This window comes from Lichenostomus cassidix, chromosome 4, assembly GCF_008360975.1.
Source record: "Lichenostomus cassidix isolate B80296 chromosome 4, HeHo_3.0, whole genome shotgun sequence".
NCBI lineage: Eukaryota > Metazoa > Chordata > Aves > Passeriformes > Meliphagidae > Lichenostomus > Lichenostomus cassidix.
Genome location: NC_139484.1, coordinates 36,376,234 through 36,392,350, shown reverse-complemented (window position 1 = coordinate 36,392,350; position 16,117 = coordinate 36,376,234). Strand labels below are relative to the sequence as shown.

Below are 16,117 nucleotides of genomic sequence, written 5' to 3'. Positions count from 1 at the left end.
CATGCTCATCTTTGAAAGGTCGTGGCAATCAGGAGAGAGGTCTGAAGTGAGGACTGTAAGAAAGCAAATGTCATTCCAGTCTTCAAAAAGAAAGAAGAGGAGCCAGGGAACTACCAGCCGATTAGCCCCACCTCACTCCCTGTAAAGGTGACAGAGTGCCCCATTCTGGAGGCCAACTCTATCCACATGGATGACAAGAAGGTCATTAGGAGTAGTCAGCATGGATTCACTAAAGATAAGTCATGTTTGACCAACCTGATTGCCTTCTATGATAAAACAACTGCCTGGATGGATGAGGGGAGAGCAGTGGGTATTGCCTACCTTGACTTCAGCAACGCTTTCAACATTGTCTCTAACAAAATCCTTATAGGCAAACTCAGGAAGTGGGGATTGGATGAGTGAACAGTGAGGTGGATTGAGAATTGCCTGAACAGCAGATCCCAGAGAGTTGTAATCAGTGGCACAGGGTCTGGTTGGAGTCCTGTCACTAGTGGTGGCCCCCAAGGCTCAATACTGGGCTTAGAATTGTTTATCTTGTTCATCAATGATTTGATGAAGGGGCAGTTACCTCCTCAGCAATTTCACTGACAACACAAAGCTGGAAGGAGTGGCTGATAGCCCAGAGTGCTGTGCAGCCCTTCAGAGGGACCTCGACAGGGTGGGGAGATGGGCAGAGAGGAACCACCTGAAGTTCAGCAAAGGCAAATGCAGGGTGCTGCACCTGGGGAGGGAATAACCCCAGGCACCAGCACAGGCTGGGGCCAACCTGCTGGGAAGCAACTCTGGGGAGAAGAACCTGGGGGTCCTGTTGGACATCAAGCTGTCCATGAGCCAGAAGTGTGACCTTGTGGCCAAGAGGCCAGTGGTGACCTGGGGTGCATTAGGAAAAGCTTTGCCAGTAGGTCGGGTAATGTGATCCTGCCCCTCTCGTGAGGCCACATCTGGAGTGCTGTGTCCAGTTCTGGGCTCCTCAGTACAAGAGAGACATGGAGCTTGTGGAGAGGGTCCAATGGGGGGCAACGAAAACCATTTCTCTTACAAGAAAAGGCTGAGAGAGCTGGGCTTGCTCAGTCTCAAGAAGTCACTACTGAGAGGTGATCATCAATGTCTTCAGTATCTGAAGGGAGGGTGCCAAGAGGATGGATCCAGGCTCTGCTCAGTGGTGCCAAGAAATAGGACAAGAGGCAAAGGGCAGAACCCGATGCACAGGAAGTTCCAGCTGAACATGAGGAAAAGCTTCTGTATTGTGTAAGTGACCAAGCACTGGAACAGATTGCCCAGAGAGGCTGTGGAGTCTCCCTCACTGGAGACATTCCAGAACCATCTGGACACAACCCTGTGCCATGTGCTCTAGGATGATCGTGCTTGAGCAGGGAGGTTGGACCAGATGACCCCTTGTGATCCCTTCCAACCTTACTCATTTGTTGACTCTAAATAAAGATTAGTTACTTGTTGGAATAATGAAGTTAGTGGGCATGAAAAATTGTGGTGTGAGAAAACATAACGGAAGTGTATCAGGAGTAGTATTACAGAAAAGATATTTAGTAGCACAAATGCAAATATCAGTGTTAGCATCCCAGAACTCCTGAATGTAGGTATATTTGTTTTCTGCTCATGCCTTTCCTCACTCCCCCACCTCACTTCTTAAAGAGCATCCCTTGTATATTGATGCAGATCCTACAGTTACATAATCATGTCTGTATAATTTGAAGATCACAGCTATATACGAGGAATACACAACATAGTGTAAAATACTACAGCATAGCATTACACAGCTCCTTCTGCCAATAAAAATTATGCTACTATTTCAGGTCTTAAAAATGCCTGGATAGATTTCAGGTAATACAAGGCAAGGAACTAAATGAGTCACACTGCTTAGTGTGCTGCAAAATAAAACTTTATTGATCTAGACTTCAGGGACTGAAAGGTTTCTCTGGCCCTTATGTTTGAAAATAGAGAACACAGTTTTCATTTTGATGCTGAGTCTGTATGCCCATATATGTTCACACGTTTAAGAAGGAATCAGCTATGCTTTTGCCGCATGTCTCTACAGGACCAATTTTAAGATAATGGAGACCATCTGGTGCTTTACCATTCTCATATCACAAATCCAGTCAGAGGAAGTAAAAATACTTCTGCCCCTCATGTAAACTGGCACCCTCATAATTCTATAGATTTTTGTACTGTAGCTCCTCTTAAAAACATATGAACTTTTGCCATCTCTATTTATGGACACTAGAGGGAATGACTAACTTACATTTCATATAGACAAAAAATGAAGTAATCTCATCTTACCTCAGTGAATCTGGTTATCATTTTGCCTTTTCGAACATCCCAGATGAAGCCACCATTTCTGGATGTTCCACCTGCTATGCAGTTCAGATTTCCTTTAAAGAAAGATGTTTGTAAAATATTACAATAATTGTAAGATCACAACATGGTTTGGCAGTGGTTCTACTTTAAATTGAAGAAATGTAATATGAACAGAAGACATCAATGGCACATAAACATGAGTTTTCCATCGTTTAAGGCCAGCATTTGCTACTAAGTCACAAACATCAATTTCAGTGAAAGCCTGACCAGTTTTTCTACATTCCTGTTTTGAGGAATGTAGAAAATAAAAATTGCTTTGCTGTAAGAAGTATTCTTATTGCCTGCTGAAAGTCTTGCGCGTAAGAAAATAATGTTCATGATGCATATGACTCAGACTGAAAGAGAAGTAATTTCCATATTTCAAGCTTAAAGTTGTAGAAACTAGCATTAAGACAAATCATAGACAGAACATCTAACAGTAATTTGTTTTCCTGATCTTGCACCATTGCTACACCTGAGACCACCAAGAATGTACCTGAATCTGTAACCACACTCTACAGGGTGGAAAATCTGAGTACGTAACTCCACAGTGTGAACCTGAACATTCAGTTCAGGTCTAATCCAAAAGCCACCAAATTCTCCTCACCCCAGTGATTCTCCATTTCAATAGCTTTGATCTATCCCAACAGCAATACTTTTCATAAATAGCAGATTTATAGGAAAGTTTTGGCTGTTATTTTTTTACAAGCTTCAGAGGCAGAAAAGAAAATCTTTGCAGGAGGAGTCTATCAAGGTAAATATATAAAATGGGAGTAGACTCAGGTAGGAAAATGATGGGGGAGAAAAAAGAAAAAAGGAGTAACCACGTTTTTCAAAGGTCTTCTGAGACCAAACAAATGGTGGCGTGCATTGGATTATACATTAGGAACAAAGTACATGGCAGAGAGGAACTGGCTAGGAGTAAGGGATGTGAAAGAAGAGCAAAATTTCTGACTGGGAGGGACTGAGCTTTTGGACAGGATGGTAAGGAACAAAGTTGAAGCACATGCTTCCAATTTACTTAAACAAAACAAAACAACAACCCCACAGCCCTCCTGCAGCAAACAAACCATTCAATGTGAGACACAACTACAAATTCAATTTAAACTTCTAAACAAAATAGCCAAACATAAGCACTGTATTTCATAATGCCATAATTTCCATTTGCAAGACAAATCATTTGTGAAGAGGAACAAGGTGCAAGAGACTCTCTAAATGAAAAAAGCGCAATTTTGTTTCACACATGCGGACTACATTAAGCTTCCCATCACAACATTTTTCTCCTGTCAGTTATTGTTTTTTTAGAGTTTAAAAGTGCAGGAAAGAACAGTGAGATTAATTATTTAGATTTTTTAAGAATACATCTGCTGTCCAAATAAATACAAGAAAAGAAATTCAACCTATTGTCAATTACTGACAACTATCAGAAGCATATTTTCAGGTACACCAAAGAGGGCTGCAGAACAGTTTTGAAAACAAAATTTCCCACTACTTCAGTGATTTGTCTAAGAAAAAGTAGATGCTCTACAAAAAAGGCATTTCCTATTTTAATAAGGCAAAAGCAGAGTTCTTCAGTGATTAGACTACACAATGAAGAAAGAAAAATAACTAAATACATATGCTTCATGTTTTCAGCACAAAATATAATCTGAATTCCTTTAAGTAGCTGCTTCTCATGCAAAGCAAGTAATTTGGTCATTTGCATAATGCCATGTTAGAAATGTCCTGGAGATTCTCTTCCCTCCATTCTGACTGAGTATGAAACAGTGGGAGCATTACTCAGAAGGATAAGCTTCAGCAAGGTCAGAAGCATTGAATTCTGCTGGTTTCACAGAAAATCTGGTTTAGTTTAAACTTTGTAAGATGCCCTTCTGTACAAAACTAATATTTTTATACGACAAATTCTGCAGTAAATTCAAAGGACATTTAGACATACAGTAAAATATTCTTACCTGGAGCCCAAGAAATGGAATAAATAACCCCCTCATTACCAGGAGATGTATAAACCGCTGATAAAGTATTTATGTCCCAAACTTTTATTGTGCCATCAAATGAAGCTGTAGCAAGAAGATCAGGGTTATCAGGTTTGAATTTGCAATCAAAGATGGTCTCAACATGTCCCTTAAATGAAACAAATATTTAATCCATTTTTATTACATTTGATTTTTTTCGTAAGTCCAACTCTAGATCAAACTCTAAAATACACTGTATTTAATTTACCTGTCAGGTCAATTAAGAGTTCCAAAACCCCTGTATATTATGGCTCATCAGCCAAAATTAAAAGGCATAAAAATACTTGGACTATAACATGTTCTTTCAGAGATTATTATTAAAACCAGAAAAATTCTTTTCTGAAACAAGGGTTTGCAATGCCAGGAACTCGTTAACATTTTCTGCTGGAACTAAGTTGCTAAAAAGTAGAATAAAAACAACTAAGCCACAAAAAAAAGGTTATTTTTTTTAAACAAGAATAATTTTTCCCTTTTGGTAAAAAGTACCTGACTGAAAAAAATGTTGAACATATATGTTGAATACATTCTGTAAGTTGTTTAGTGCTCACTGAATATTCTGTGCATCTAGATACAGTCTATGCTCTATTGCAGTATAAACTTCAATCCATTAGAGATTTCATGTGTCAATTTGTTGTTTCCTAAGACATGCATTTGTAGAATTTAGGCTGGCAAATATATGAAACATATTTTTTAAGCCTCAGTTGCTTTACAGGACCAAACCCAATAAAAATAGAAAGAGAAAACCAACCAGCAGCCTCTATTAAAATACATATGGCAGTACAGCAGAAAATTATTTGAGTTTTGTTTGTTTGGGATCTTTTTCAATGAAAAGGGAACTCGGAAAGAGGAAAAACCCTGAAGAATAACCAAAAGCCTGGTGAAGAAGAGGCTCATTTGATACGTGATAAACCCATTTCTTCATTTCAGCTTCAAAGAAAATTTAAAAATTCAGTGTTTGTAATGTTAAACTGAGTGCCTTCACCATTTATCTCTCTGATTTGACTAGCATTTTTATTCTCAATTATAGAAAACCGGCTAGATAAAATATCTGAGAAGGCCATCAAACTAAAATTCCAGTTAAAAAAAAACGAAAACCAAATCCTTAAATCTTTATTCCTGGTTTAAAACAAACTGCAAAAATACTCCCAGCAGAATTCAGTCATTTGCAATAAAGGATTACTTCAACTTCAGTACTGTCATTTTGTTTCCTAGAAATTTAGGCTCTTTTTAACCGAAACTGCTTTACAGTACTGCAAAGACTTAATTCTCCAGTTTTTTGCTGTTAGAAGAAAGTGCATAAGCCAAATAAACTCTCATTTCAAAGACAGAGATGAACCATACCATATCTCTAAGGAAATCCCACTTTTTGGCTCCCATGTCATAAAGCCCCACTCCACCATCCATGAAGCAACAGACGGTATGACCAGGAGGAAGAGAAAATGCTTGGTTCTGAGTTAAAGTTGGAGGAGGAACAGCCTCACTTGTTGAAGAAGTATAGTGATTTTTAGTAGGATACTTTGATGAACATGCTTAACAATATAAAGCAAAAGAAAAAGAGAGAAGATTATTTCTTATTTCAAAAATAAATAAAATTATAAAGGGTAAAATGCTTGCATTCCAATGAGATTTAAAACAAAGGAAATGGAGAATTCCTGTGTGAAGCCTGGCCCACTAAAGAAGGACCTTATAAAGTGCTTGATCCTTTATGCATTTGTCTGGTCCACTAGCAGCAGAAGGTACTTTAATTAAGAACTACAGAGCTGACCAAGCTTACAGAAATTGATCTGGACATAATAAGACTCATAAGTAAGATTTTAACTTGCAGCAATTACAATGAATAACAATCAAAAGTACACTTACACTTTTTTTTAGGAGGAGAACTTAGCACATGTAAGCCATGGAAACCAGTTTGCTTCAATTTAAAATTATCTATAGGTGTTGTACGTGAAACATTCCAAACACGTAACACACCAACCTGAGAATCTGAGGTTAAAAAAAACAAAACACAGAGGTACATGCTTGGAGTATTGATTCATGCAAAAATACAGCAAAGAACTAAACTTCAAGTCCCGGGAAGAATTTTATAAGCAGGCACTGTCAACTCCATAGAATCACAGAATACTTAGGATTGGAGGGGACCTCTGGAGATCACCTAGTACAACATCTATGGCATCCTATTTATCCTCCATTTACCTCCACGGCAATACCACTATTAACCACGATCATTATTAACACTAGCTATTTAAATATACATAAATTCTATGGAACCTCTCTCATTAAAAAACAGTTTGCCAGTCTTAGTTTCCTTATTTGTTAGTTAAAGCTGAGCAGTCTTGGTGTACAAAAGCATTTCTATGGTGTAGAAAACAGGCAGGAAACAGATTATTTTCTTCTTTTAATTTTTTAAATCTTTGAAGTGACATCAATTAGCACAATGCCTTTTTATTCCTATTCCCAAAGTAACTCTCACATTTGCTGCTAAAGTGTGCATGAGAAAATATTATTTAGTATAAAAATTAGCAGAAAGCTTATGTAGCTAAAATTTTTAAAACAAGTAAAAGCTGCTCAGTGTAATTTTATTATTTTCTGGTTTTGTGTTACAGTCTTATTTTTGTACAATTCATTTATGCTTCTACTTGTAAAAATGTTAAGAAACAGAAAAATCAAACTATGAGTATCAATTTTGAAGACTCAGTCCTGTATTTATTATCTATGTATAAATCAGGAAATAAAAGTCTTACCTCCAGTTATAAACATTCCAGGTGCACTAGAAACCCAGGCTAAACACTGAACCGATGCTGCTGAACTGGGAAAACTAAAAGTTGTGATACAGTTCAGAGATTCAGAATCAACGAGTCGAATACCGTTATGTAAATTAGCAACAAGAAGGTAATCAGTTGACAAAGGATCCCACTCCAGAGCTGTAACTGGATCCTCTTCATCTGTTCCTTCAAGAGACTCTGGTCTTAAGACATGCTTCTGATTTTTAGAACCTTTAAAGTGCACAAGAAAAAAGTTTATTTAAAAATTAAATCAAGTATATCCTTTCAATAGTTACAAGGTTGACAAACAATTTTTTCTCTCTCCCTGAAATTTTCACTAGTCTGCTCTATTGTCTGTGCCTGTGAAATTAGTGAAGCTGTCTTTGCGATACTTGACTTCAAGTATTTCTTTTCCATCGGATTCAACATTATTTTTAATACAGCATAAAACAGAAACAGCTGTCATGTTTATTAACAATTTTACAGGAACGGAAAGTATGTTATATATATTGTTCTAAGAATTTCTATGAATAAAGGTCTGCAGCACAGCATAACATACAAGTCACTTGAGTGTAAGTGAATCTGCACACTACAGCAAATACAGGCAAAATAAAGACAGTATGAACCAAAAAAACACAGCGGCAGTAAAAAAAGTTTTTCTGAAAAACTGCCTTTAGACTATTCCTTCTTTAAAACTATGTGTACAACTATGAAGTGTTTACAGATTCTGTAGCCAAACCACATCATTAAATATCTAGTTTGACACCTACAAAACAGAAGAAAAAAGAAATTTCACAGAGACATGACTTTTAATTTTATAAGATAGTGTACAGTCCAAAAGATATAGATACATATTTTTGAAGTTGTGATCTCATACTAAAAAAAAAAAAAAATTACCACTTTTCTAGAAATAAGGAATTGACATCTTCCATTATTCAGCTTCAATCTAATTTTCAATTTTGTTACTGGTTTGTGCACATTATATCTAGGGCAACTTTATAAAATCATTACCAGAAATAGGAGAAAAAATTTAAGTCTGCACAACAATTAACAGCATAAGCCAATTTCTAAATTCAGTTTTTTAACTCTTCTGAAGCATTGAGAATAACATCAGATATGATAACTATTGCCAAATACTTGAGGATTCCCACATTTTTAAACACGGTCCTCTGCTTACAATTCATCTGACCTTTTTGTTTTACTGCAAATCAACATTAAAATGAAAAACAAGAACAGACAACAAAGCAGAATTGTCATTTATCAGTTAGATATACACGAACTAAAAGCAAAAAGTCCTCGAGTGATTGATACCAGGTATATTCAAACATTTCAGCCCCAAGAAAGCACAATCACCTGGTGGCAGAGTATGAGGAGACAGTATGTGTCTAAGAGCTATTCAGTTCTACCTGTGCTTCAAAAAATATCTAAAAGCAAACCTCATGAAAACCCTAACTGTTAAATTTTATTTTCCATTAAAAGAAGACATGAACAGTATGAATCATGCAACTGAGTCACAGGTCATTTCAGTAAGCTCTGCTTATTTTGATAACAAATGAAAGGGAAAACAGTACAAAATATTTGGCTCTATATGACTGTATTAAATCTCCCTAAAAATTGGGTACTAGTCTTAAATTCTTGTATATTTTCTATTTACACTTAATGTTCTGATACATTATTGGATAGTCTAGAGTTAGTAAAAAAGAAAATACAGCCATGGGAGAGAAAATTAAGTAGATAACAACAGTGAAAAAATCATTGTGTAGTCTGCTGTTTATGCAGAAAATTTTCACCCAGCTGCATATAAGCTTTCAACTTTTATTTTTCTGTTGGAAATGAAGAATCTTTTGTATTTTGAGAACAGGAAACAACTTATATATTTCTTTTTAAATTTTAAAATTATTTTAATAAATTGTGTAGTATTACAACAGTAAAGAAAACTACCCTAAATACAGAGACAGGCAGAATTCTTGTGATAAATTAATCTAAATTTCAACTTCATACAAGTAGTTTTATCCCCAGCAGCAAGGGATAATTTTCCTTAAACAATTTTTTACAGCAACTTGAATTGTGGTACATACAAAATCTGCCACTGCCTAGATTTTTTAGCCCATATTATATTTTCATTTGCAGAACATAATTTTGATATTTTAAATATTTTTCTTATTATTTCTGTTTCCATATTCAAATTATTCTAGGCAGACTTCATGAAAACTCTCAGTCTGATAAATACTTAGATGTTGTCATATTAAAATAGATTTCCTTTTCCCAATGCCAGTGCTAACTCAGTCAGCACTACATAAGCAAGGAAATCTATTCCCTGCGATATCCTGAATGACAACATAGTAGAGTGAACTGAAGGAAAATAAATTTTGCATGGCTGTTGGAGCACAACTGTAAGTAAAATTAACACATTATTTAAAGAACAATTTTCCTCACAAAGTTGAAAATCAGTTTTAACTCGAGGAAAAAGAAGCAGTCAGGAAAAAAATTGAAATATTTAATCTAATACAGGTATCTGTCTTTGAAGAAAACTATTTAAACAAGTGAAATTTTACCTTCAAATGAGCTTACCAACATGACACCTTCTTAGCAGAGAACTAGACTATTTAAAAAGTATGCAAAGACACGCATGGTGGATTTCAGACAAAAAGAGATAAATATCTTCCCATCTATTTTTTGACAGAACAGAACCATGAAGGTAATATTGAGTGTGACATGAGATTCTACCTATAAAATTGCAGAGGACTCTAGAATATGAAAGAGAGAACTCCAGAAGAAATGCAAAAGAAAGAAAGTAAACAAAAGATTCAAGTCTTTCCATTCAGAAGGATAAACTTGCAGGGAAATATAGTTCAGTAGAAGATTATGACTGTTACTATTCTCAAAAAAACCCATGTTTATCGTAGTTGTCAAAAACTGCAATCTTATCTTGGTCACAAAAGGGAGGAGATATAAAGAAAATGCTCTGCATTCTTTATCTAAGAAAGCATATTTTTGTGATATGGAAGAAGTAGAAATATTATGAATCAAGAACAAGTTCTATGTAAGTACCTACATTATAGATTTTTATTTTAAAAAGTGCATAATTACATGCATATAGAGAAACAAGAGATACATATATAAAAATCAATATTTTACCACATAAGTTTTTACCTGGCTGAAAAATAGAGAGGCTTCCATCAGTATGTCCAAAGACCACCTTTCCTTTTTTCTTTGGATGCCATCTAAACAGACTGATATCTGACAAGAAACTATGTGCTTCTCTATGTACAGTAACCCCGCTGTCAGGTCCTGAGATAGTCCAAATGTAGAGAGGACCTCTGTGGGACACAAATGCAACTGCATCACCTGTATTCCAGCACCAGCTAAGGGACGCAGGAATTCCTGAAACATACATGCAAACCTTGTGAAAACAGCATACAAAATTCAGTGTAGTCAGCAATTGTCTTGAAAAACGGTAGCAATAATTGTTCTACATAAAAATTTCTAGACTGAAATTTAGACAACTGTGTGAATATCTTACAGTGTAAAAGTAAACTACAGACTTCAATAGGCAGGATGTAAAATTATTTCCCAAATTACTTTTATACTACTTTGATGGACCGTATATGATATCTATACTTCATCAGTGCCAAAGACAATCACACATTTGAAAGAGAGTAAGCCTGATCCTGCAAGCAACACTTTCATTCATTCAGAATTTCATTCACCACTATGTTTTACTATAAGTTATTTGCTACTGAGCTAGTAAAATACTAAGAATTTCAAAACGCCTATTTTAGCAAAACACAATGAAATTTAGAGATAAATATAACAAAATATATTTATGACAAAATTTGAAAGCTAGCTCTCAAATAAAAGTGAATTCTTGACAGCTTCCTTCTGGATACATGACAGTTTTAATTCAGTTGCCTAACACCTAACTGTAAGCAGTCCCCTTTAAGAATTTTGATCTCAATGTCTCCAACCTTCATCATCCTCATAACTTAATAATGTGTGCCTGAAGGAATAAATGACAGTAAGATAAATTCCTCAAGCTGAAAACTTAAAACTGTACTTAGACACTTTTATATGGCACTGTAAAAGAGACTGAAAGAGAAACCAATAGAAGGTTAAACATCTTACATTAGTTTTAAAAAATATTAAAGTAGTAATAACAACACTTCTTCATGTGTAGTCATTGGCTGAAGTAGATTTTTAAACTAGCAATGTATTAAAAAGTAAGTACCAGGATTTATATTCATGCATAAACTGATGCAATTTTCATTAATTAAATCAGTGTGGAGTTTCCTTTTTCATGATATGCAAGATGTACGAGATTTCCAGAGGTATCTCTAAATGCTCTGGAGAGAACAGGGCAGGGAGTCCCAAAATAGCTTATTAGATCCTTAGATTCTGACTGTTCTTGCACTCACTCTTGTCATTGCACTCACCTTCCAAGAATGAAAATGTAGGAGTCAAGGACACCAGACAAAACTGACTGTAAGAACAGAAATACAGGTACTGGTTTTGACTACATGGAATAAATCTGAATGGGGCAGGGAAATACAACACAAATGCTTTACCCCCTAGACCTGTAATACAATCTCCAGCAGTTTCAAGGCCTGAGAGAAGATTCAGGTAGACAAGCATTAGGGTATATAAACAAAAGCTGTTTGTCAAATTCACTGAAGATTTATACTTGAATCTGTTAAGGCTACCTTTTATTTGCTTTCCATTAGCTAAAGTTCTCATGAAATTTATTACTTAAAATTTAATTATTTATCTGTTATACAGTGATAAAACAATGTTGGTTTTGCTTTTTTTCCCCCTGCTCAACAAGAAATCACTAGCAAAGTTAATTCTTGAATTGGTCAACTGCATTGCAGAAAAAGAATAATGTGTTTCTTTACCAATTACAAGATGGTTCACAGCAATTTACTCAAACACACTATCATTATTTTCTAGAATGAACTGCAACAAATCTGACAAGAATATTGTTAGGCAATTGTTAAAAATACGGCCTACCAACTATAGAGTTCACACTACATCAAATATTTCTCATATCCATGGATTAAGCTGTATGGATCAAATAGATCCCCATGTCTACAATACCTTTTGTATTGTCCAACTTGGCCACAACTTTCTGTTCACTCACATTCCAAATGATCACTAAACTATCTGCACTGGCACTTGCAAACACGTCAGGGTTGTGGGGACACCAAGATATGGCTGTGATTGTCTTCTTATGCTCAGACATAATCGCATGGAGCTTGAATTCATTGTATCGGTGATCCAGCTAAAAAAATAGTAGAATTAATTTTAGAAAACATTTTTTGTAAACTTAAGTTCCTTTGGGTCGGAGGATAGCTCGTACAATAGTATTAGACACACAGACGAATTTATAGTGCATTTAACAATTGTCAATACCTGCCATCTCAATAAATTCAATTCTCATATATCTGACTTGGACAGAAATGTTGTCCAATATCCCGCTATTCAAAAACAAGTAATACATCGATCCTCTTGTCACTTATAAATTATTATATTTCATTAGTAACTGTACTCAAACAGTCCTAAAATGCTTTTTTTATAGGCATGGTAACAGTAACTTAGTAATCTCCAAGGGGTTAAACAGGATAGAATATAAAAATGAGTTTTAAATCCTTCTCATTTCTTAAATTACCTAGTACAATTAAAAAATAAAAAAAAGCATGCCCAAACATGACACAGTAAATTTTGTTTTTTTTAATCCTGCTACCAGTATAACTCTTTAACATTAAAATAAGTGCATCCTTCATTTCCTTACACATTTCTCAGTCTGAAAATTCCATGTCACAGCATTTCTATTTTTCAGTTAGGTGTTGATGTACAGCAACTGCACCCTTCAGAAGACCACAATGCTGAGAAGTTCAGGCTCCAAATCAAATACAGGTGGGCCACTGAATCCACAACTTTAAAGCAGTTGAATCTTCTGTGAAAAAGACTATTTTACACTACAGCCTCAAATGAAATTGTGAAATTGCTTCATTTCTCCCTCAGAACCCAGTCTTCTATCACGGAACGTCATTAATCTCAAATATTCACTGCACTGTGAGCATGTCTTCTAAAAATAATTCTTCACACATACAACTTCAGGGGTATCTAGAATGCAATATTGAGCTTTACATACACATCTTCTCAGCAGCAACCACACTTCCAAAAGCATTGCAGAAACATTTACTGAAAGAGTTCAAAGTGAGATCAACAACAATGTAAAAATTTAACTAGTCTGACAAACAAGAAAAATCTTACCTGATAAATATAAATAGCAAGGGTAGCACAGTAGGCAAATCTGTCCCCACTAGCAGCACATATATCCTTGTTCCATGGCTGACATCCAGCAGCTAAAAGTCCCACTTGTTTAACACGTGACATTTTTGCCTGTAAAACAGAAATTCATTAGACCACAAGATGACAGAATATTAAAGAATAGAATAATACATTTTTGTTCCCATAATTTATACGTCCACTTAAAAAATATAACTGCCTGAGGTACAAATGAATGTATCAGAAATAAAGCCAAGCAGATGTTCAGATGCTTCAGTGCCACACAAAAAAGGGTGCCTAGTACCATTCACAAGAATCTATTTGAAAGAAAATAAATTGGGGTGGGGGAGGAGGCAACCCATGAAAACTTGAATAGTTCTTGATTTGTACTAGCTGAAACCATTCATCATGTTCATTTTCTTCTGCGGTCTGGTTCAATACTTCCTCTATTAGAGTTTAATGCCCTCTCTGCTCTCCCATTCATCTCCCACTGACAGCCAGACAAAATAAACCATATCCTAGTAATTTTAAGTAAAATCAACATGTGTAAAAAGGTCTTCAAACCACTTGCATAGAACAACTACTTATCATATTATCATCATCTACTCTGGAGAAGCTTTCTAAACTTTCTTAATAATTACTGTTTACCAAAAAAAGTTGAAGTGAGCTGTGAAAAATCGAAGCAACAGTGCAACATTACTGTATAGCAAACTATGCCTTCTATGCCCAAAACAAGTCTCACAGTACCAGCTGTGCTCAGAGAGAGACAACTGACTTCACCATAAAAATGCAAGAAGTGCTTTTTCTGGGCCAGACCAATTATTTACCTAAACCACCTTTGATTCAGGATAATGTCAACATCTTACTTAGTAACACAATGTCTCAGGGTCACAGTTATGCTGTGGCTAGATTATTAGACTGAGGGACATTAGGCAGTAAAGCATCTTTAGGTTAAAGAGTTCAGACTATAATCCTGAAAGACAAGGAGAGCTATGTTACATTTAGCAAGTGTTAGATACCACTTGAAGCTCCACAAAGGAAAGGGAATTAACAAGACATGGAACTTCAAATGCAATCAAGTATTTTGAAAGAGCAACTGTTGAAGTACAAGGGTAGGTTATGCAATGCATTGCTGTGTAACACTTTAGCACAGACATGTTGCTGTAGATCACTCTTGACCGACTTGATATCAAATGTATAGAGGGGGATGTATTTTTTCTAGACAATATTAGTATTAAGGCAGATACAGAACAAACTTTATACAGGTGTTGTAATAGCGATCTACAGCACCCAAAGAAACATACTGGTTACTATTGACTAAAAGCTTAATACCTAAATGTTATCAAAATTTCATTTTAATGCATATTGACAAAGTACAAAAATAAAGTGGAATTATTAATTTTCGTTTTATTTTTTCTCATCTGCTGGGTGTATCTGCTTGGCAGGTAAACAGTAATGGATAAATATAGGTAGCAAACTCCATGACATGCTTCTCTCACTTTGGAAAGTGTGAAAGAAAGAGAAAAAAATTGAGAGGAACTTATTTTGGGTGCTTTTTTAGCAGAAGATGAGGATCAGTTGAATGTCTGCAACTGACCGTCTCAAAGATATCACTGAATCTAGTTAAAATGCTTAAACGTTCTGAGTGAGTACTGAATGACTGAAGGAAATTAAATGCTCACATTTAGCCTTTGAAAATTTTGGTAAAAGATACTGCAACAGCAGAACAAAAATATACAGAAAAACAAGTTACAAGATACAGCTTTGTTGCAGACTAGTGCTTTGGCTATTAGACTTCCTTTCTGTCTGTCAATAATATTAATTCTTCTGACTTCTGCTGCAAATTAGAGATTACAGAGAGAACATTTCTATAAACTGCATTATCTTGCAGCGCCTTTGCAATCCATCTCATATTCTAAATGATATGAGTCAAATAGAGAGAAACTTATCTAATTATTTAAAGAATCAACATCATCAAGTGGCAAAAATAGCCTCCAAATTCCTAATTTTGTCATTTAGTGTTCTTTTACTGTTCAGTAAAATTACAAATTGCAGAGGTCCCTTCTGTCCAATTAGAGTATAAATCACATTTCCAGAAAAATGATTAGGGCATTCAGAACACGGACCTTTTCTGGTTCCTATGAAAAAATAACTGGCACCATGAGCAACCAATTTTTCTGAAATTAAAGTCCTCCAGCCCATTACATGACTATTTTATGAAAGTACAGAATACCTGGAAGCAGAAATTTTGGATTCTGTTCTTGATTCCAGGGAAAACCATGGTTAAAACTTTAGGTGTGTCAGCAAACTGATAACGAATGTTAAAAAAGCCATGGTGAAGTAGAAGAGAATTAGATGTAAAACTCTAGATTATCATAGGTTTAGTTTGCAGGTTTACCTGAGAACCATCAATGCTAGATTGATAAAAAGTCAACAACTATTTAGAACCTAACAGTGCAAACGAATTTACTTCATAATGATAAAAGATTTGTCCAATTTTGTACAGATACTCTTTCCTACCTTCTCCTATGAGAGCCAACCATTCCTGATTTGATGAAGTTTTAATTTCTAAGAAAATATAAATTAAGTCTCATTTAATTTGCAGTTTGAATACAGATAAAATTAATCGTAAAGCTAAGATCTCTTATAAATGCTAAAACAGAAGTCCACAGATTTGTCTTTCAGAGTAACAACAGATCTGTC

At 35.4% G+C, this 16,117-nt stretch overlaps 1 protein-coding gene across 5 annotated transcripts in view; it reads right to left on the bottom strand.

Moving 5' to 3' along the window:
• The window catches only part of WDR17 (WD repeat domain 17), a 56,394-nt gene that overhangs the window by 25,066 nt on the left and 15,211 nt on the right, over window positions 1-16,117 (bottom strand). For all 5 annotated transcript variants that reach the window (XM_085058705.1, XM_085058703.1, XM_085058704.1 and 2 more), the window contains 8 exons: window positions 13,400-13,528; window positions 12,221-12,404; window positions 10,280-10,510; window positions 7,106-7,357; window positions 6,225-6,347; window positions 5,706-5,893; window positions 4,305-4,473; window positions 2,296-2,387 (listed from right to left, as the gene is read on the bottom strand). In XM_085058705.1, coding sequence (XP_084914831.1) covers window positions 2,296-2,387; window positions 4,305-4,473; window positions 5,706-5,893; window positions 6,225-6,347; window positions 7,106-7,357; window positions 10,280-10,510; window positions 12,221-12,404; window positions 13,400-13,522 — 1,362 coding nt within the window. In that variant the 5' untranslated portion in view covers window positions 13,523-13,528. The remainder of the gene's footprint in view (window positions 1-2,295; window positions 2,388-4,304; window positions 4,474-5,705; window positions 5,894-6,224; window positions 6,348-7,105; window positions 7,358-10,279; window positions 10,511-12,220; window positions 12,405-13,399; window positions 13,529-16,117) is intronic.